General features: G+C 40.7%; 1 protein-coding gene across 1 annotated transcript in view; it reads left to right on the top strand.

Annotated features, from left to right (window-relative positions):
- fam91a1 (family with sequence similarity 91 member A1) overlaps window positions 1–20,536 on the top strand; it is an 84,522-nt gene that overhangs the window by 60,517 nt on the left and 3,469 nt on the right. Inside the window, exons 13-22 of the mRNA XM_060904749.1 lie at window positions 2,367–2,476; window positions 3,308–3,394; window positions 3,643–3,772; window positions 3,893–4,041; window positions 6,672–6,806; window positions 8,060–8,173; window positions 8,263–8,335; window positions 8,439–8,582; window positions 8,847–8,954; window positions 9,045–9,168. Coding sequence (XP_060760732.1) covers window positions 2,367–2,476; window positions 3,308–3,394; window positions 3,643–3,772; window positions 3,893–4,041; window positions 6,672–6,806; window positions 8,060–8,173; window positions 8,263–8,335; window positions 8,439–8,582; window positions 8,847–8,954; window positions 9,045–9,168 — 1,174 coding nt within the window. The remainder of the gene's footprint in view (window positions 1–2,366; window positions 2,477–3,307; window positions 3,395–3,642; window positions 3,773–3,892; window positions 4,042–6,671; window positions 6,807–8,059; window positions 8,174–8,262; window positions 8,336–8,438; window positions 8,583–8,846; window positions 8,955–9,044; window positions 9,169–20,536) is intronic.

Raw genomic sequence — 20,536 nt, 5'->3', positions numbered from 1 at the left:
TGATTCCTGGGATCGGCAGGAAAAAACTGTAAAGGGACTTTAATGAATGAACAGCACTTACCCCTCCCTCTGTATCATGGCTGAAGTGCCCTTGCACAAGGCACCTAACCTCCAACTGACCCACTGGTGCTGTAGCATCGCTGCCCACTGCTCTGGGTGTGTGTGTGTGCTCATTGCTCACTTGTGTGTGTTCACTGCTTCAGATGGGTTAAATGCAGAGGAGGAATTTCACTGTGTACATGTGACAAATAAAGATGACTACTACTTCTTTTTTTTTTGTCTATGAGATAAATGAACGGTGATCTTTTTAACTCTAAGCTAACAATTTTTTAAAATAGAAGTTCCGTCAGATACCGTATACCCCAATGAAATGTTAGGATGATGTGAAGGTATGAAAAAATAGATACTGCACAAGCCTCGAAGACAGACAGGAAGGTAGACCATCCAGTCGTTCTATTCGGACCGAATTAAATGAAATGATGAGATGGGCTTTTTACAGCCCTGTGACTGCCTCAGATGACGGTCTCTGTCTTTTTATTGTCGGAACATTTGATTTATTCATTGCTGTAAAGAGAATTTCAAGAAATATAACAAAATGCTTCTAAAATAAATGGCCCACACTAGCTTTTAGAAAAGAAAAAAAAAAATGCAGCTTTTCATGTTACCAAGAAGCTGGAGACCTGTATAGTGGACCATAGTGAGCTCGCCATTTTGTAGTGCTGTCTGAAGGTATAGTGAGAATTATTACACCCTATATAGTGCACTCAAAGTATCCCACAATGCATCGTGAAAAGTAGTATACAACCGACGGTCACTAACCAAGCAATATATCCCATCATGCATTGCGGTTGTGCTGAAAGAAAAAAAAAAGTGTCTTGGGGTGAACGGACGGAGGAAGAAACACACGTTATAAACGGACATTCAAGTACCATTAAAAATAGTAAGAGAATAGAAAAACGCTGAAATTAGAATAAGACATAAAATACAAGAATAAAAGTTATAGTTCAGAGCGAGGAATTAATCAAAAGCCTCAAATTTGATTTCATAAAAGGCAGCCGCAAAGAAGAAAGAAAGGATTCAGCCTCGATTGAGAAGAACCGAAAGACGCAACAGACATAAAGTACTTTGTATTTACCGTATTACTGTAGGAAATACACTCAGTATAATATGGATTTATGACAAACATGCATGTGTGTATTTTATTATTTTGAATGAAAACCCAGCAGCCGACTGATCTGGCACGTTTTAATTGTGCGACAGTGATGACGTAAATAACGGCACGACAGAGTAGTGTCCGAAAGCGTTTCTTTCATTTTACCAATGAGCTCACTGTATAGTCCTCTATATAGTAATTCCCTATAGCCTCGGTCACAACCGGCCGTACGTGCTCCTACGGCCGGTCTACGTGCAAAAAACGCAAGAAACGCACGGAGGGCGCGCTTGTGACGTGCTGATTTGCGAGCCATAGACTGACCGCAGACCGGCCGCAGAGGTTCTTTGTCATGTCAAACAAACTCTACGGGCGCTTACGTTTTTTTCAGGTTGCAAGACAAACTTACGGCCAACGTGCGTCTTTCTCCACGAACAAAAAAAACACAGCGATTTGGGAAACGCCAAAAATCGCACGGCCAAAAAATCGTACGTCCGGTTGTGACCTAGGCTTATATAGCGAGTGAACAAGTGAGTGATTTCGGACACAGGGTTGGTTACAGTTTTACCTCTGACTGTGACAAAGTGCTGACACTGGAGACTCCTTATAAAGATGTTCAATAAACATCACCAATATCAACAATTATAATTTTAAATTTATCATACAAGATCAAGTCCGATAACTTAAGAACAAGAGGTTTATTCATCACACGTACACTGGTGAAATTCCTCTCTGCATTTAACCCATCTGAAGCAGTGAACACACACAAGTGAGCAATGAGCGCACACACATACCCAGAGAAGCGGGCAGCTATGCTAACAGCGCTCAGGGAGCAGTTGGGGGTTGGGGGACTCGCTCAAGGGCACCTCAGCCTGAGGTCACCCCATATTAACCTAACCAGCATGTCTTTGGACTGTGGGGGAAACCGGAGGAAACCCACACAGACACGGGGAGAACATGCAAACTCCACACAGAAAGGCCCCCGTCGGCCACCAGTCTCGAACCCAGAACCTTCTTGCTGTGAGGTGACAGTGCTAACCACTACACCACCGTGCCACCCAATGAGTGAATTAATATGCAGCTAAAAGGACAATCACCTTCTGACCATTCAAAATTGAGTATTCAGCATAACTAGACCGGCATGTCGGGTATTAATCGTTGTGGGGTTTTTTGTTTTTCTGACCATGTATGTCCCAATTGTTTTTTGCTCTTTCAGACACAGTGAGTGTGAGTAGTTTAAGCATTCCTGCAGCCCCTACGAAGAGAATCGCCTTCCTGTTTGATTCCACCCTCACGGCCTTCCTCATGATGGGCAACCTTTCCCCTGTGAGTTCACGATTTTCAGTTTTTTTTTAAATTTCACTTTATTCATTTTTGTTTAAAATTGGGAAACATGTAGCGGGCAAGCAAATTCTTTTGAATGTCAGCATCGGGGACGTTTGTCCCATCAAGAAATGTTTAATAATAGCAGTCAAGAGACTTTGGAGACCGTTAACAAGACAGCTATAGGTTTGGTGATTTGTAATTAAAGATGTAAAAAGGCACAGAAGCAGAGTTTCTGCTTCTCTGACGTCTTTGAAGGCTCACCAAAACAGGACAGTTAAACATCACCACCTGGTCTTTTTCCAGTTGCGGTGATCCTGTGCCCAGTGTAGCCTCAGAACTTCCTGTTCTTGGCTGACAGGAGTGGAGTCTGATGCGGTCGTCTGCTTCTGTAGCCCATCCACGTCGAGCTTTGATATGTTGTATGTTCTGAGATGCTTTTCTGTCCACCCCAGTTGTAAAGAGTGCTTATTTGAGTTCCAGTAGCTTTCTTGACGGCTCAAACCAGTCTAGCTAGTCTCCTCTCACCAGCAAGGCATCTCCGCCTACAGAACTATTCACAGGATGTTTTCTGAAACACCGAAACCAGCTCGGCTGACATCAACAGCCATACCACGGAGAAAAAGTCATCGAGATCACATTAGCTCCACTTTGTTTGATGTGAACACTAATTGAAGCTGAACTGAACCTTTATCTACATGATTTTCTGCCAGCTGATTGGTTAAATGCATGAATGGGCAGGTGTCCAGATGATGATAAAGTGGTTAGCGAGTGTGTGTTTGTTGAATATGAAAGCTGCATTTATTTATTTACCCCCCCCCCCTTGTGTCTCAGAATTTAAAGAGCCATGCAGTGACCATGTTTGAGGTGGGGAAGCTGTCAGATGAGACCTTGGACAGTTTTTTGATGGAACTGGAGAAGGTAAAGATCTCATTACCATGCAGCATGGGGAATTGAGCCTTTTAACGGGAGACAGTCTCGTCCCGTGAGTCAGTTGTGAAGAGGGATCACTAGCAGGAAAGCCTGCTGACTTATTATACAGAGTACACACAATTCTCTCAACCCTGTTTCTGATTCACTTGAGTGTATGTGCGTGAATGAACACACACACACACATAGTGTTTACGTTAAGGTTGATAATAACAGTTGTTGATTGTGTGTGTGTAAAGGTGGAGAGCACTGCTGAAGGAGAAGCTCAGAGGTATTTTGATCATGCACTTACCCTCAGGAACACAATACTCTTTCTGCGCTACAACAAAGAGCTCACTCCTGATCAGGGCCCCGACATACCAAATATAGGTGATCCATCAGCGTGTATAATTAATTTAATAACGTTTCAGCTGCTGATACAAATACAGCTGTGTTTACGCAGTGTACTAGATTGCGTGTATGCCTGTGTTTATACCCCTCCCTCTCCAGGGCTGCCTCTGGATCTCCTCCGATGCGAGAGTCTGCTGGGATTGGATCCTGCCACCTGCAGCCGGGTGCTCAACAAGAACTACAAGCTCCTGGTTTCCATGGCCCCGCTAAGCAACGAGATCCGGCCAATCAGCAGCTGTACCCCTCAGGTAGCCTCGCCTTCTCACACTATACCCTGAATCACTTCTACAGTGGTACTTGAAAGTATGCGAACCCTTTAGAATTTTCTATATTTCTGCATAAATATGACCTAAAACATCATCAGATTTTCACCCAAGTCCTAAAAGTAGACCAAGAGAACCCAGTTAAACAAATGAGGCAAAAATATTATACTTGGCCATTTATTTATTGAGGAAAATGATCCAATATTACATATCTGTGAGTGGCAAAAGTATGTGAACCTTTGCTTTCAGTATCAGCTGTGACCCCCTTGTGCAGCAATAACTGCAACTAAACGTTTCCGGTAACTGTTGATCAGTCCTGCACACCGACTTGGAGGAATTTTAGCCCGTTCCTCCGTACAGAACAGCTTCAACTCTGGGATGTTGGTGGGTTTCCTCACATGAACTGCTCGCTTCAGGTCCTTCCACAACATTTCGATTGGATTAAGGTCAGGACTTTGACTTGGCCATTGCAAAACATTAGCTTTATTCTTCTTTAACCATTCTTTGGTAGAACGACTTGTGCGCTTAGGGTCGTTGTCTTGCTGCATGACCCACCTTCTCTTGAGATTCAGTTCATGGACAGATGTCCTGACATTTTCCTTTAGAATTCGCTGGTATAATTCAGAATTCATTGTTCCATCAATGATGGCAAGCCGTCCTGACCCAGATGCAGCAAAACAGGCCCAAACCATGATACTACCACCACCATGTTTCACAGATGGGATAAGGTTCTTATGCTGGAATGCAGTGTTTTCCTTTCTCCAAACATAACGCTTCTCATTTAAACCAAAAAGTTCTATTTTGGTCTCATCCATCCACAAATCATTTTTCCAATAGCCTTCTGGCTTGTCCACGTGATCTTTAGCAAACTGCAGACGAGCAGCAATGTTCTTTTTGGAGAGCAGTGACTTTCTCCTTGCAACCCTGCCATGCACACCATTGTCATTCAGTGTTCTCCTGATGGTGGACTCATGAACATTAACATTAGCCAATGTGAGAGAGGCCTTCAGTTGCTTAGAAGTTACCCTGGGGTCCTTTGTGACCTCGCTGACTATTACACACCGCGATCTTTGTTGGTCGACCACTCCTGGGGAGCATAGCAATGGTCTTGAATCTCCTCCATTTGGACATAATCTGTCTGACTGTGGATTGGTGGAGTCCAAACTCTTTAGAGATGGTTTTGTCTGACCTAAACCATCTGATGTTTTAGGTCATATTTATGCAGAAATATAGAAAATTCTAAAGGGTTCACAAACGTTCAAACACCACTGTAGATAGACTACACCGATTCACCGCTAGTGTGAACTAGTTCAGTGATGTCCCTCTGTAATTATTTTATTTTTAATTGTTTTCTTGGGTGCAAAAAGCTCAGATGTAAATTTTAATTAAAAGCGGAACAATCATGAACAGCAGTATCTCCAGCACCCGGCTCATGTGCTTGCCTCATTTTTTTTAAACGAACCTCCAAAAATGAATTACATTATTAATAATTGTGGTTTATAAACTTAAGCGTGACTAAACGAAAGAGTTAAAAGTGACTGCTGTTTGTATAACTAAATATGAAACAAAAAGTTCATTTTGGCCCTGGTCACATGACCTCAATCTACACTACCGTTCAAAAGTTTGGGGTCACCCAGACAATTTTGTGTTTTCCATGAAAAGTCACACTTTTATTTACCACCATAAGTTGTAAAATGAATAAAAAACATAGTCAAGACATTTTTCTGGCCATTTTGAGCATTTAATCGACCCCACAAATGTGATGCTCCAGAAACTCAATCTGCTCAAAGGAAGGTCAGTTTTATAGCTTCTCTAAAGAGCTCAACTGTTTTCAGCTGTGCTAACATGATTGTACAAGGGTTTTCTAATCATCCATTAGCCTTCTGAGGCAATGAGCAAACACATTGTACCATTAGAACACTGGAGTGAGAGTTGCTGGAAATGGGCCTCTATACACCTATGGAGATATTGCACCAAAAACCAGACATTTGCAGCTAGAATAGTCATTTACCACATTAGCAATGTATAGAGTGGATTTCTGATTAGTTTAAAGTGATCTTCATTGAAAAGAACAGTGCTTTTCTTTCAAAAATAAGGACATTTCAAAGTGACCCCAAACTTTTGAACGGTAGTGTATTATTTAGACCTCTGTTTACCATCGGTAGGATTCCCAAGCAGAAGAACTTTTTTTTTTTTTGTTGCATGTCTGTTTCTATTTACACGGTTTATTGCAAGTAATTGAGATGGAGTCAGTGTGGAATCTGAACAGAAGATGAAGTTTAAATGAAAAACCGGTGCCGATGGAAGAGGGTTTTTTTTTTTTGGGTCTTGCATAATGTTTAAGATGGCAGTCCTGCAGTGCAGAGCTTTTTCTACTCCTCCACCATTTATTATTCTTTTGTGGAAGTGTTTGTAACGCATTGATTATACAAGAACAGGGTTTCTGTCACTTCCTTCTGGCTGCTCTTCATCTATTCCATTACTATTACATAATTCTTCTTTTAACGCATGCACTATCTCCTCAAACGTTCAGCACTGATGCATATCTTTTTATGTAAAGGCAGCTGGTGTGATTAATGCTTATGATCCTCGATGGTTGCCGTTTTGTCCTCCAGCACATTGGGCCAGCAATCCCTGAGGTCAGCTCCATTTGGTTTAAGTTGTATTTGTACCATGTGACTGGCCAGGGTCCTCCTTCTCTGCTGCTGTCAAAGGGCTCGAGACTACGGAAACTACCCGATATCTTCCAGGTAGGTATTATACAGGCAAATAATCAACGATCTTACCACCTCGCTCCTGTTCTCACCCAGAAATGGATTATTTTCCAGCAACAACACGTCTTTAAATGATTCTTCTTCGTCTACCAAATGAATTTGTCAAAAGTTAAAATTTTTATTTAGAAATGTCATTCTTTTTATTCATTTATAGTTGGGTTAAATGTTATGGAACGTCCGTGAAGCAAGTTACTTCCTGTTATTGCTTACGTTATAGCCGCTGTAAACAACTGTTCTTGCTGGGTTTTTTCCCCCCCTCCCACTCTCTCGTAAAATTTAAAAAAAATAATAAAATTTTCTTGACAATCCTGTCAAGGCTGCAGTCATCCCTATTGCTTGTGCACCTTTTCCAGCCAGCCTTTTCAGCAATGACCTTCTCTGGCTTACCCTCCTTATGGAGGGTGTTGACGATCATGTACTGTACTGTAATTTATTATACATTTTACTTTCTTAAATAATACATTTTTAAAAAATCTAACAGTTATTCCACGAAATCAAGTCATACATGAGCTGATAGTGGCTATAATGTACGACGAGATTGAGTGGAATAACTGTTTTATTCTATCCACGTTCACTGGATTTTGAGAAATGGAGCATTTTTATTTCTTGCAAATTCGATAAATAACAAGTTTATACAAAACGTCCGACAAAATCATTTCCGCTTAGAATGTAAACAAACCGGCGAAATGACCGGAACAATTTGTGAAAAATGCGATTATGATAATTCTTGAAAAAAAAAGTTCTTACGATCAAATACTTTTATTCCATATATTGTTGCTTTTTTTTGTATTTTTTGGGGTTTTGTTTTCGAGGAGTTTTATTTCGTCCTCGGTTGGTTCAGCAACACACGCCACCGTTTTGTTTTTCTCTACTCACGGTATATCAGGTGATATCCTAGGAGTAGAGTAGCCAATCAGAGTGCACGATCGCTTATATCCAGTGAATGTGGATAGAATAGTCATAATAATGATAATTATTATTATTATCTTTAGATTAGGTGACATGCCTGCCATACAGGTACAGTGAATTATCTGTTACTATAGAAATAACATATTCGAGTCAGCGCATTAATATCAACTTCTGTCAGAGCTATAGAAAATCAATCAGTACCTCCTGACCAATCAGATTCGAGAATTCAAAAGCGCTTTGGCGTATTTATTTATTTATTTATTTTTTTTTTACGATATCCACAATGATTCTATTTAGCAGTTCTCGTGTATGTTTGTTAGGCCTATGACCGGCTCCTCATCACGTCCTGGGGTCATGACCCTGGTGTTGTGCCAACGTCAAATGTCCTGACCATGCTGAACGATGCCTTGACTCACTCTGCGGTGCTCATCCAGGTAAAGAAACCGATCCATGACCTAAAGACACTACAGTGCAGCAGAGCGAGCTCCTTTGACGCGTCCTCTTCCTGTGTTTGTACCTACAGGGTCATGGCATGCATGGTCATGGGGAAACGGTTCATATCCCATTCCCTTTTGATGAAGAGGACCTCAAAGGAGGTATACCACTTCTTCCATGAGAGCATCCTCACGTTCTTGTTTATCCAACTTGTGTTCTAAAATGTCTGACTCCCCCCCCCCCCCCCCCCCCCCCCCGTCCTAGAATTCTCCTATTCCAACATGTGTGCACACAAGGCCCTGAAGGTCCTGCGTGAAAAAGTGGATCTGGAGCACCAGTGTGGCTACGTCACAATGTTAAACTGCAACAACAGGAACCGCCGCAGGCCGAGTGATGCAGACGCAGCTGGTGAGAGAGCTAGCGCTGATGACGAAACCGTTCGTGTTGTCCATATTTGAATCGGCTGATTAGGAAAAGACCTTTAAGACAGTCATTAGCCCGTGCTATCAGCAAGAGCACCAATTACATTAGAATAAGGAAAAACATTTTAATAAGACAGCTTTTTATCTCGAACTTGGTTAGCCTTTTAATTGCTCTTTATGCTTGATCGAATCTACTTTCATTATGCGTACGGTGCAGCTTGCTGAGTACAGTATGTGCTCTCTGTGTTAGGAGAGCCCGAGTTTGGTACAGGGTTTGATGCCAATGGAAGCAGCGAGTCTTTTGAGCTGGTTACTGAAGAGAACAACGGGGACGGCAGCACGAAGCAGGGAACAGAGGGTACGTGCGGCATAAAGACGCCAGCTCTCTGGAGCCGTATTGTAAATTTTAGATGAATGACAGTCGAAGGTCGTATTCCTTTTTATGCAGGGTCTTCCACTGAAGCTGAATGGGTACCTTTGGAGCTGTGCTTTGGAATGCCGCTCTTCAGTTCAGAGCTAAACCGTAAAGTTTGTCAGAGGATCGTCTCACACAAACTCTGCAGCAAAGACAGGTAACTAAAACCTGCAGTCCAAGCATTGTACTGTACACGTGTGGCGGCCTGGAGGAACCAGTCACATGATCAGACGTAGACATGATCAGATGTGGACTAAAGCTTTTTTATTTATTTTATTTACAGTGGTGCTTGAAAGTTTGTGAACCCTTTAGAATTTTCTATATTTCTGCATAAATATGACCTAAAACATCATCAGAGTTTCACACAAGTCCTAAAAGTAGATAAAGAGAACCCAGTTAAACAAATGAGACAAAAATATTATACTTGGCCATTTATTTATTGAGGAAAATGATCCAATATTATATATCTGTGAGTGGCAAAAGTATGTGAACCTCTAGGATTAGCAGTTAATTTGAAGGTGAAATTAGAGTCAGGTGTTTTCAATCAATGAGATGACAATCAGGTGTGAGTGGGCACCCTGTTTTATTTAAAGAACAGGGATCTATCAAAGTCTGATCTTCACAACACATGTTTGTGGAAGTGTATCATGGCACGAACAAAGGAGATTTCTGAGGACCTCAGAAAAAGCGTTGTTGATGCTCTTCAGGCTGGAAAAAGTTACAAAACCATCTCTAAAGAGTTTGGACTCCACCAATCCACAGTCAGACAGATTGTGTACAAATGGAGGAAATTCAAGACCATTGTTACCCTCCCCAGGAGTGGTCGACCAACAAAGATCACTCTAAGAGCAAGGCATGTAATAGTCGGCGAGATCACAAAGGACCCCAGGGTAACTTCTAAGCAACTGAAGGCCTCTCTCACATTGGCTAATGTTAATGTTCATGAGTCCACCATCAGGAGAACACTGAACAACAATGGTGTGTATGGCAGGGTTGCAAGGAGAAAGCCACTGCTCTCCAAAAAGAACATTGCTGCTCATCTGCAGTTTGCTAAAGATCACGTGGACAAGCCAGAAGGCTATTAGAAAAATGTTTTGTGGATGGATGAGACCAAAATAGAACTTTTTGGTTTAAATGAGAAGCGTTATGTTTGGAGAAAGGAAAACACTGCATTCCAGCATAAGAACCTTATCCCATCTGTGAAACATGGTGGTGGTAGTATCATGGTTTGGGCCTGTTTTGCTGCATCTGGGCCAGGACGGCTTGCCATCATTGACGGAACAATGAATTCTGAATTATACCAGCGAATTCTAAAGGAAAATGTCAGGACATCTGTCCATGAACTGAATCTCAAGAGAAGGTGGGTCATGCAGCAAGACAACGACCCTAAGCACACAAGTTGTTCTACCAAAGAATGGTTAAAGAAGAATAAAGTTAATGTTTTGGAATGGCCAAGTCAAAGTCCTGACCTTAATCCAATGGAAATGTTGTGGAAGGACCTGAAGCGAGCAGCTCATGTGAGGAAACCCACCGACATCCCAGAGTTGAAGCTGTTCTGTACGGAGGAACGGGCTAAAATTCCTCCAAGCTGGTGTGCAGGACTGATCAACAGTTACCGCAAACGTTTAGTTGCAGTTATTGCTGCACAAGGGGGTCACACCAGATACTGAAAGCAAAGGTTCACATACTTTTGCCACTCACAGATATGTAATATTGGATCATTTTCCTCAATAAATAAATGACCAAGTATAATATTTTTGTCTCATTTGTTTAACTGGGTTCTCTTTATCTACTTTTAGGACTTGTGTGAAACTCTGATGATGTTTTAGGTCATATTTATGCAGAAATATAGAAAATTCTAAAGGGTTCACAAACTTTAAAGCACCACTGTATTTATTTTTTTAAAAGCCGGTTATTTGCAAAAATGAAATGGAGAAAATTACATTCCATTTCTAGTGAAAGCCACCCTGCCTACCTGTACATTTATCAATTACACTACTTACAGAATAAACGTAACATGATTTCTCAGTAATTATCAGAGGTGAACAAAGTACCCAACTTCATTACTTAAGTGAAAGTACAGATCCCGCTGGTCAAATGTTACTCCGATACAAATGAAAGTTGTCCAGTCAAATTTTTACTTAAGTTAAAGTACTGAAGTACTCGCTTTTAAAAATACTTAAGTATTAAAAGTACATTTTCTGTCAACGCATCGTTGTATTATTGCCACAACGCTTACAAAACCTAACGCTGTTACCAAAGACAGAAATGTGAATTCACAAAATGAACGCATGCTGTGCATCATGGTGGTTTAACGTTAAGCTAGCTCGTCAGTGAAACTCCACCTGACATGCTAGCAAACTCTTTTCAAACTCGAAATCATATTGGGTAGCTAACGCTACTAGAAAAGAAAGATTTCTACATTCTGTTTATTTGGTTTATTATGCTAAAACATATTTCTGAAAGCACTTCAGATAAGTTAACGTTATTCATGTTAGCGTAACTCCGTTTTTACATGCTAACTAACAGTGTCCAAGTTAACTAGCTATGTGTAAATGTTAGCCGTGGACAAGGCGATGCCAACTTGGCGGATAAATCCATAGAAAGTCATTTGACTAACCAGACTGCATAGCTATTGCAACGTTATCGCTAGCTTTAAAAGCACAGACAACTTCATTGCAAGCTTTCTCTTGGAATAAAACGTTTATATCCCTCAATATGCTTCCGCAGGTTGGACGGTGAGTTTTTGTAGGCCGTGATGTGGTTCAGTTTCGGCAAACAAAGCAAACATTTAAAACAAAACAACTCTTTATTCCTTTCAGAAAACTGAAACATGGGTTCATGGGCCATGAGTGCGTGCATTCTCCAGAAGAACCTCCTCCTTCCATTCTGCCATCAACTGATCGTGTTAAATAACGCTGCTGAGAAATCACTGAGCTTGATTTTATACAGTCTATGGACGTGACGTGACCCTAGTGATTACTGATAGACTGTCTCAGAGTCACCTGGGAAAAAAACAATCACGTTTTAGAAAAGAAAAAAACATCCACTTTCAAAGCTGCTTCATAGTAACGAGCAACGAGGAGCTTGATAGAAATGTAGTGGAGTGAAAAGTACGATATTTGCCTTTCAAATGTAGTGAAGTTAAAGTCATAAGTTTCCAAAACAAAAAAAATACTCAAGTAAAGTACAGATACTCAAAAAGTGTACTTCATTACTGTCCACCTCTGGTAATTATCAACATGATCCACGTCACTCTTTGTCTCATCACATGAGCTAAAAAAAAAAAAAATACGAGCCTAATTCTCATCTCATCACTCATATAATCTCTGTTCATGTTAACACTGGTGGGAAAATAATCACTGGTTAATTCAGTTATTTCCATTTGCTAAATTTCTTGTTATTAATAACTACTTATTAAAGGAGAAGTGACGTCATTTTTAAACTTGTTTTATTTCTTAATTAACGTGTTATTCAATTACGTTTTCGGTTTTAGTAACCTTATATCGTGACTCGTATTGGCAACTAATTGCAATTAAATATTTTACTTATCGGCCTTTTCGGTTTTTAGCCGTGTTGAATTTAGTTCGTTTGGTCCACGGCAGGCGTCGCTTATCCGCACGATCTTCACGAGACTTGTGCGAGACTTCGAAACGTGAAGTGTCAGCCAGGTGTCAGTGCTGCCATTTTGAAAACTGTTTTCCAAACGAAATATTGCACAAAAATGAGTTTAAATGACGATTACTGCCTAATTTTTTTCAAACTTTCCTGATTGCTGTCACAACAAACAAAACTTCTTGCTTGATTCATCTTTCACTCTTCTCTGAACACATCACAAAGTATAAGGATGCTCTTAATGCTGCTCGATCCTCCTACTATGCTAACATCATTAAGAGTGGCAATCATAGACCCAAAACTTTGTTTAATACAATAAATAAACTTCTTCAGCCTCCTTCCTCAACCACTCCCAGTTCTCCTGCTCAGTGTCAGGCTTTTTTGGATTTTTTCAATGATAAAATTGCCAGTATTTACCAACACTTTCATTCTGAAATTCACTCTTCTGTCCCGCTAGTAGCTCTCTCTCATAAAGCTGACTGCTGTCTCTCTGCTTTCTCTCCCGTTGATTCTTTTAAAGTATCGGAAATTATAACTAAGTCCTCCTCTTCCTCATGTTTGTTGGACCCTGCACCCACTGCACTTCTTAAATCTTGTGTATCTGCTATCTCCCCTTATATTACTAATTCGATTAATCAGTGTTTTGCTTTAGGCACTGTTCCCATCTCCCTCAAAATTGCTTCAGTTACACCAATACTAAAGAAACCTGGTCTAGATTCTCTTTCACTGTCCAATTACAGACCCATTTCAAATCTCCCTTTCCTAGCTAAAGTAATGGAGAGAGTTGTCGCCTCTCAGCTGCATACTTTCCTTGCTCGTAATGATCTCTATGAACCCTTTCAGTCAGGCTTTCGTAATATGCATAGCACTGAATCTGCTCTCTTGAGAGTTGTTAATGACCTCCTGCTCTCAACTGATGCTGGTCATCTCAATGTCCTTGTTCTCTTGGACCTCACAGCTGCCTTTGACACCGTACATCATGAGAGACTCATTTCCAGACTATCTTCTTTTGGTATTATTGGCTTAGCTTTATCCTGGTTTCAGTCGTATCTAGCAAACAGGCAACAGTTTATTTCTATTGGTGTTCATAAATCATCCACTGCTACTGTTGCTCAAGGTGTGCCTCAGGGTTCTGTCCTTGGTCCCCTTCTTTTTATATTATATGTTTCTCCTATAGGCCAGATTATTCGTAACCATGGCCTTAACTTTCATTGTTATGCTGATGATATTCAAATCTACATCACTATCACCCCTTCCATAGCCTCTGTCCAGCTGCTAAGGACTTGCATCACTGACCTTAAGCAATGGCTGTATAAGAACTGCCTTAAACTTAATGCTGGCAAAACGGAGGTTCTATTAGTAGGTACCAAAAGACAGGTTCAGAATTTCTCCAGTTTTACTATTGATGTAGATGGTGTGTCTGTTGATCCTTCCCAAGTTATAAAAAACCTTGGAGTTATCTTTGACTCCACCCTTACGTTTGAACCCTATCTTAAACTAATTATTAAGAATGCTTTCTTTCACCTCCGCAATATTGCTCGTCTCCGCCCTTTTCTTTTGGAAACTGATGCCAATATGTTGGTCAATGCATTTATTTTTTCTCGTCTTGACTATTGCAATTCTCTCTTTTATGGTCTCCCTGCCACATTGCTCAATCGCCTGCAGTACATTCAAAACTCAGCAGCAAGAGTCCTCACACTCACCAAGCGCACTGCTCACATCACTCCTGTTTTACAGCAACTGCACTGGTTGCCAGTTATCTCCCGGATCAAATACAAAATCTTGCTGTTAACCTATAAAGCTCTTCATGGTTTCGCTCCTTCCTATCTCTGTGAGCTAATTCATTTGTTCTGTCCCTCCGGCTCCCTCAGATCTTCTGTCTGTGGACTTCGGACTGTTCCACGTTTTAAACTGGCATCTATGGGTGGCAGATCATTTAGTGTTGCTGCTCCTAAACTTTGGAACTCGTTACCACAATCACTTCGTGACTGTTCCACTCTCTCTTCCTTCAAAGCCAACTTGAAAACTTTTCTCTTTACCTCACACTACTCTTCCTAATTTTTTTTTTTTTTTGGTGGTAACTCTTTTGTAAAGCGTCCTTGGGTTTGTGAAAGGCGCTATATAAATTGAACTTATTATTATTACATCAGCATCGAAACAGGGTGCGCGCGTCTTGACAACCCCTGTGTCCAAAATCGCTCCCTACTCACTATGTAGGGCACTAATATAGTGGGGACGCCATTTTGTAGTGCTGTCTGAAACCTTAGGCTACGTTCACACTGCAGGCTGAAGTGACTCAAATCCGATCTTTTCGCCCATATGTGACCTGTATCCAATCTTTTATTGACAATATGAACGACACAGATCCGATTTTTTCAAATCCGACCCAGGCCGTTTGGATATGTGGTCCTAATTCCGATTCCTATCCGCTCTTTTCATATGCGACTTCAGTCTGAACCGCCAGGTCGCATTCATCCGACTTACACGTCATCAACAAGCCACAAACGTCACTATTCTGCGCTGAAGTAGGCGGCGGGTCTCTCAAAAAAAGTTACAACAACATGGCGCATAATCACGAGCGCAGATAGAGGGGGGGACTCGTCCCACCCAGATTTAAATTCACCTCGTTCGGTCCCCCCCACTTATAGGGAGGAAAAAACGTCTATGCTGTCTTTCTTTGCATAAGGCAAACCTCACGGAAAAATCAAAAGACTAATTACCATTCGGTTTATTGAGGTGCACAGCAGTGTATACATAGTTGCAACAACTCACATAAAACAAAATAAAGACTGAGATTCGGTTGGTTGAGCTGCGCAGACTGCACAGGTTGCGAGCTCGAGCTTGGTTGCTATGGTAACCCACAAGAAGTTTGACAGGCATATCGGGGTTGGGGTTGGTTTGCTGGCAGCTTTGTCCCCCCCAGTTTTTTGTCCCCCCCAGTTCAAAAAACGTATCTGCGCCCCTGCGCATGACATCAATGCGAGGGACGCTTCGGGCTGTGAAGGTTCTGAATCTTCTCAATGGAAGGACGCAGAGGTTAGGGAGCTGATTTCCATTTGGGGGGATGCAGCTATTCAAGCTAGATTGGATGGGTCATACCGCAACTGGGCAGTTTTACTTCCGTAAACACTGGCCATGCTCACTGCGTGTGACGTCGTTGTATCCTGCAATGCGCACGCGGAACACTTTTAGGTCGCTTTTCGTTCATACTGAGGATCACATACAAGTCGCATATATTTGTTAATGTGAACGACCTCACAAAAAAATCGGATTTCACAAAAAAATCGGAATTGAGCATTAAGCCTTGCAGTGTGAACGTAGCGTTAATGAGGATTATTTCCACCCTATATAGTGCACTTAAAGTATCCCACAATGCATCACGAAAAGTAGTGTACAACGATGGTCACTAACCAAAGCACTATATCCCATCATGCATTGCAGTCGCGCTGAAAGAAATCAAAGTCTCAAATTTGATTTAATAAAAGGCAGCGGCGAAGAAGAAAGTATTCAGCCTTGATTTAAAAAAAAAAAAAAGAAAGATGCAGGTACTTTTGTATTTATTAATGTAGGAAATACGCTCAATGTAATATGGATTTATCACAAAAATACGTGTGTATTTTATTTTGAAAACCCACCAGCCGACTGATCTGGCACATTTTAATTGTGCGACAGTAATGACGTAAATACCAGTGCGACGGAGTAGCGTCCGAAAGCGGTTTATCATTTTACCAATGAGCTCAGTATAGAGTCCTCTATATAGTAATTCCCTATAGAGGATGTGCAGTCACGTGACCCACACGTGTGTACTCCGCCCACTCCGCCACATTGGACGGCATCAGGATAGTTTACCTTGCGCGAGCGTAATGGATCCAGGCAGTAATCCCCAAGAAAATTCGGAAAATACCCCATCTACATCGCGCGATTACTTGTCTAAGTTTGTTCAGCATCTTGAAGGTGACGTGAGGCAGCGTTACGTGGAAAAGTGTTCCAGGTTGGGGATTGCAGATCCGTACAACTTGCCGCAATCCTTGTTCAGGGAAATTCGGAGCTGCGGTGCCGGCGATTTGCCCGATCTGGCCTACCACAACATTTACAATTTTCTTGTTAATCGTGAATCGTGTTACACTGGCAAAGCCCTCAAAGCTTACAAGAGCCTGGAAGCTTATAAATATTTTGTTGCGGGATGGGAATCCCAACTATACCTCTGGAAGGTTCCGAAGAAGGAAGTCTACTTGATAACCTCACGGGTAAGTGGCATTAAGACGTTTATCATAAAGAGACTATGCAGGACGTTTTATCTTAAGAATGTTCGTAATCTAAACTCAGTTCCAGATAATGACAGGGTGGGAAATATGTATGTTTTTGTCTGAAAAACAGTAAATCAGGAAGCCGCGCACGCCTTCGCGGAAGCTGCGCAAATGTGCGCAACTTTCTAACCAACTGCCTTCTTCTCATACTAATACTTCCTATGTTTCATGGACTGTAACAGCATTTGCTCATTTAGTAATTTTAATACATAATTTACTTTGATGAAATTATTCAGACACTCCAACGCCCCCCCTAAAAAAAAAAATCAGATCTGCACGATTCAGCCGTGAAAAAGGCGGCATCCGCCGTTTGCATCCCTGTTTAAACTCATAGGTTAACCGACTTTAACCGGCTAATGAGGCTCGGTGGTCGGTCAAGATTTTTTTTAGTTTTCGCCATCCCTACTATGGATTGGCCTTTCAAAGGCATATATGAGCCAAAAAAGATAAAACATTGTCATAGACTAGGCCAGGGTAGTAGGGCTAGGCATAGCCATTTTAAACGTTAGAGACTGTCTAGTTTCTAAGTATGCAGCTATCATTCAATCCGAAAATCAACTTAACAGATGTACTCGGAGTATTGAAATTAGAAGATTACACCCACCTGATATGAAGTGTTCACTACAAATTCGGCTGGTAGAACTGTGGTACCAGTTTTCTCTTCGCACAGCGGACACCCATTTTGCGCGTCTCTCCTCATCTGCGGGGAATCTATAAAATGACAGGCCCTCCTTTTGGCCCAGTCTATTGGTACAACCAAATGCTGAACAAGATATAACCAGTCTCGAAAGATCTACTCCCACACACTTGATAATTAGAACGGGTTCGTCTAAGTTCTATGCGCGACCTTGCCGTCCAAAATGGCGGATAAACAAATATCACGTGACCTTGTGACGTCACGTGCACGCTCTCTATATAGTGAGTAGGGAGTAGTGAACGAGTGAGTGATTTCGGACACAGGGAACGTTGGCAGATGTTTGATTTCCGCTGTGCGTTTTACTTCCGTCCTACGATGTCTCGCACAGGTCTCAACGAATCTCGTTTACGGCCGTTGCTCTGACATATGGACTGATATATTACACAGCATATTTCAAACACTCATAACTTGCTATAGCAGCGACAAAATAGCGATCAAAAGTGCATTCCAATATTTAATAAAATGAGAAACATAATTTTGATCATCATAAATTTGCCTTCAGTTCTCCTTTAACTGAGTGCAAGGTTTTTACGGGATAATATCAGACTGAGGGTTTGACGGTACGGCAAGGTTCGTACAAAAAGACCGAGGTCTGATATTTTTCCATAAAGACCAAACAAGCGAGGTTAATAAGGAGTTTATTATATGGCTTTTTATTTCTAAGATTAAAATAGGCAGTCATTATAATGAGGCGTGACGCTGCTTTCTTTCAGTCACGTTGTATTTGTAACATAATTGAGTCACGCATGCAGAATAAACGGCTAGCGGTTTCAAAACTGAATTTCTGTTAGCGGTTAGCGGTTTCTGAACACTCTTCGTTGCTCATTTCTTGAATAACTCGGTGACTCTCGTTTGTTTTTTGTGTTTCGGCCGTTTTTGATTCGGTTTTGATTTCCAGTTCATCTTTTTCGTCGTTTGTTTTTTGCAACATTGAAAGCCGGCGCCTTGGAAAGAAAGTCCGTAATCATCCATGAGCATTACGGGAAAATACTGCCCGCTAAGGAACCAATCAGAGCGCACGATTTTACCAGAAGTAGCTCATGCCATGTAATGATTTAAACATTTTTAAAACTGTGCCAAATAGACATATTCACTCAGTTCACAATTTGATTTGATTCACGATATTGGGTTCATGGTTCAATTTTCTCACAATATTTTTGATCAAAATTAAATTAAAAAATGTTTTTATTACCAAAAAATGCAACATTTATTTTCCTATTCTTTATCAGTTCAGATATTCCTGTTGTCAAAATGTATTTATATATGTCTCTGTGTGTGTGTGTGTGTGTGTGTGTGTGTGTGTGTATAAACCCTTTATTTCATTTTCTTAATAACCAACAATAATTATTTACCCACATTTGTAAAGGTTGGAGTAAATTATAATCGCCTGTTAACTAAAATATTCCTTTTATTAAAAATGAAATTTGTTCATAACAAATAGGCCTTTTCTTAATAAACTTTTATGAACATTCGTGAAGGCTGTGTTCAGCTTAAACTGAAAACAACTCTCTCTTTTGCTTCTCTTCAGCAGTCTGTAAAAAGAGAGCTCTGATTTTCTGTTAAATCTGCTTGTACACAATCCCACAACAGCTTTTTCCAATTTTAGATCTGTTTTTGTGGTATTCGAGCTGTGTTACTTCAGCCTAGGGTGAAGTCATGTGGGCAGTTCTTCAGCAGAGAGGCCAAAATTATGAGATTTATTAAGCTTGCCTTAACTTGTCTGCTCAGTGATATTGCTAAAGTATGGAATCCAAGGCAAAATGTACTGAAAGCCATATTTAAAAATCATCACCGCAGTTATCGCAGTGTCGCTTCAGAGAAATCTTGGTTTGAATTTTAAGAAATGAAAGGTCAGGTTTTTTTCTGACGTAATTCCGTTACTGACTTTTCTTTCCTCATAAAAGATTTTGCGTTCAGAGTTGAGCATAGCTAAAATTTCTTTACTTTTTATTTATTTATTTATTTATTTATTTATTTATTTTTTTAGGGTCAAAAGATACCCCATACAGTGTGAAATTTTTATTTAATACCATTAAAAAAAAAGTTACTGGATTTTGCTGTGAATGTAATTCCATTACCATGTGCATTCCTGCTATTTTACCTTATTTTATCCTCGGCTGTCTAAACAACACAATTACAGCTATGAAAAACTAAGCAGTTATGCAGCCTGATGATAATCGTGATTCATTTTTATTTCATCAGTTTGAGTCATCATAAATTCATCTTGCGATTTATTGTCCTATATCTGCGATGCTTTAAAGGAGAACTGAGGGCAAATTTTTTTATCATTGAAATTCTATTTATCTCATTTTATTAAATATCGGAATGCATTTTTGATCGCTATTTTGTCGCTGCTGTAGCAAGTTATGAGTGTTTGAAATATGCTGTGTAATATATCAGTCCATATGTCAAAGCGATGGCCGTAAACAAGATTCATTGAGACCTGTGCGAGACATTGTAGGACGGAAGTAAAACGTACAGCGGAAATCAAAGCGACCAACATCTGCCAACGTTGTCAAAAGACGCGCGCGCCCTCTTTCGAATGCTGATGTAATCAAGCTGGGAGAAGTTTTGTTTGTTTTGATAGCAATCAGGAAAGTTTGAAACAAGTCGGCAGTAATCGTCATTTAAACTCGTTTTTGTGCAATATTTCGTTTGGAAAACAGTTTTCAAAATGGCGGCACTGACACCTGGCTGATACTTCACGTTTCGAAGTCTCGCACAAGTCTCGTGAAGATCGCGCGGATAAGCGACGCCTGCCGTGGACCAAACGAACTAAATTCAACACGGCTAAAAACCGAATAGGCCGATAAGTATAATATTTAATTGCAATTAGTTGCCAATACGAGCCACGATATAAAGTTATTAAAACCGAAAACGTAATTAAACAACACGTTAATTAAGAA

This window comes from Neoarius graeffei, chromosome 22 (genome assembly GCF_027579695.1).
Source record: "Neoarius graeffei isolate fNeoGra1 chromosome 22, fNeoGra1.pri, whole genome shotgun sequence".
Taxonomy (NCBI): domain Eukaryota; kingdom Metazoa; phylum Chordata; class Actinopteri; order Siluriformes; family Ariidae; genus Neoarius; species Neoarius graeffei.
Note: the sequence above shows the minus strand (reverse complement) of the source record. Positions and strands in the feature narration are given on the sequence as shown.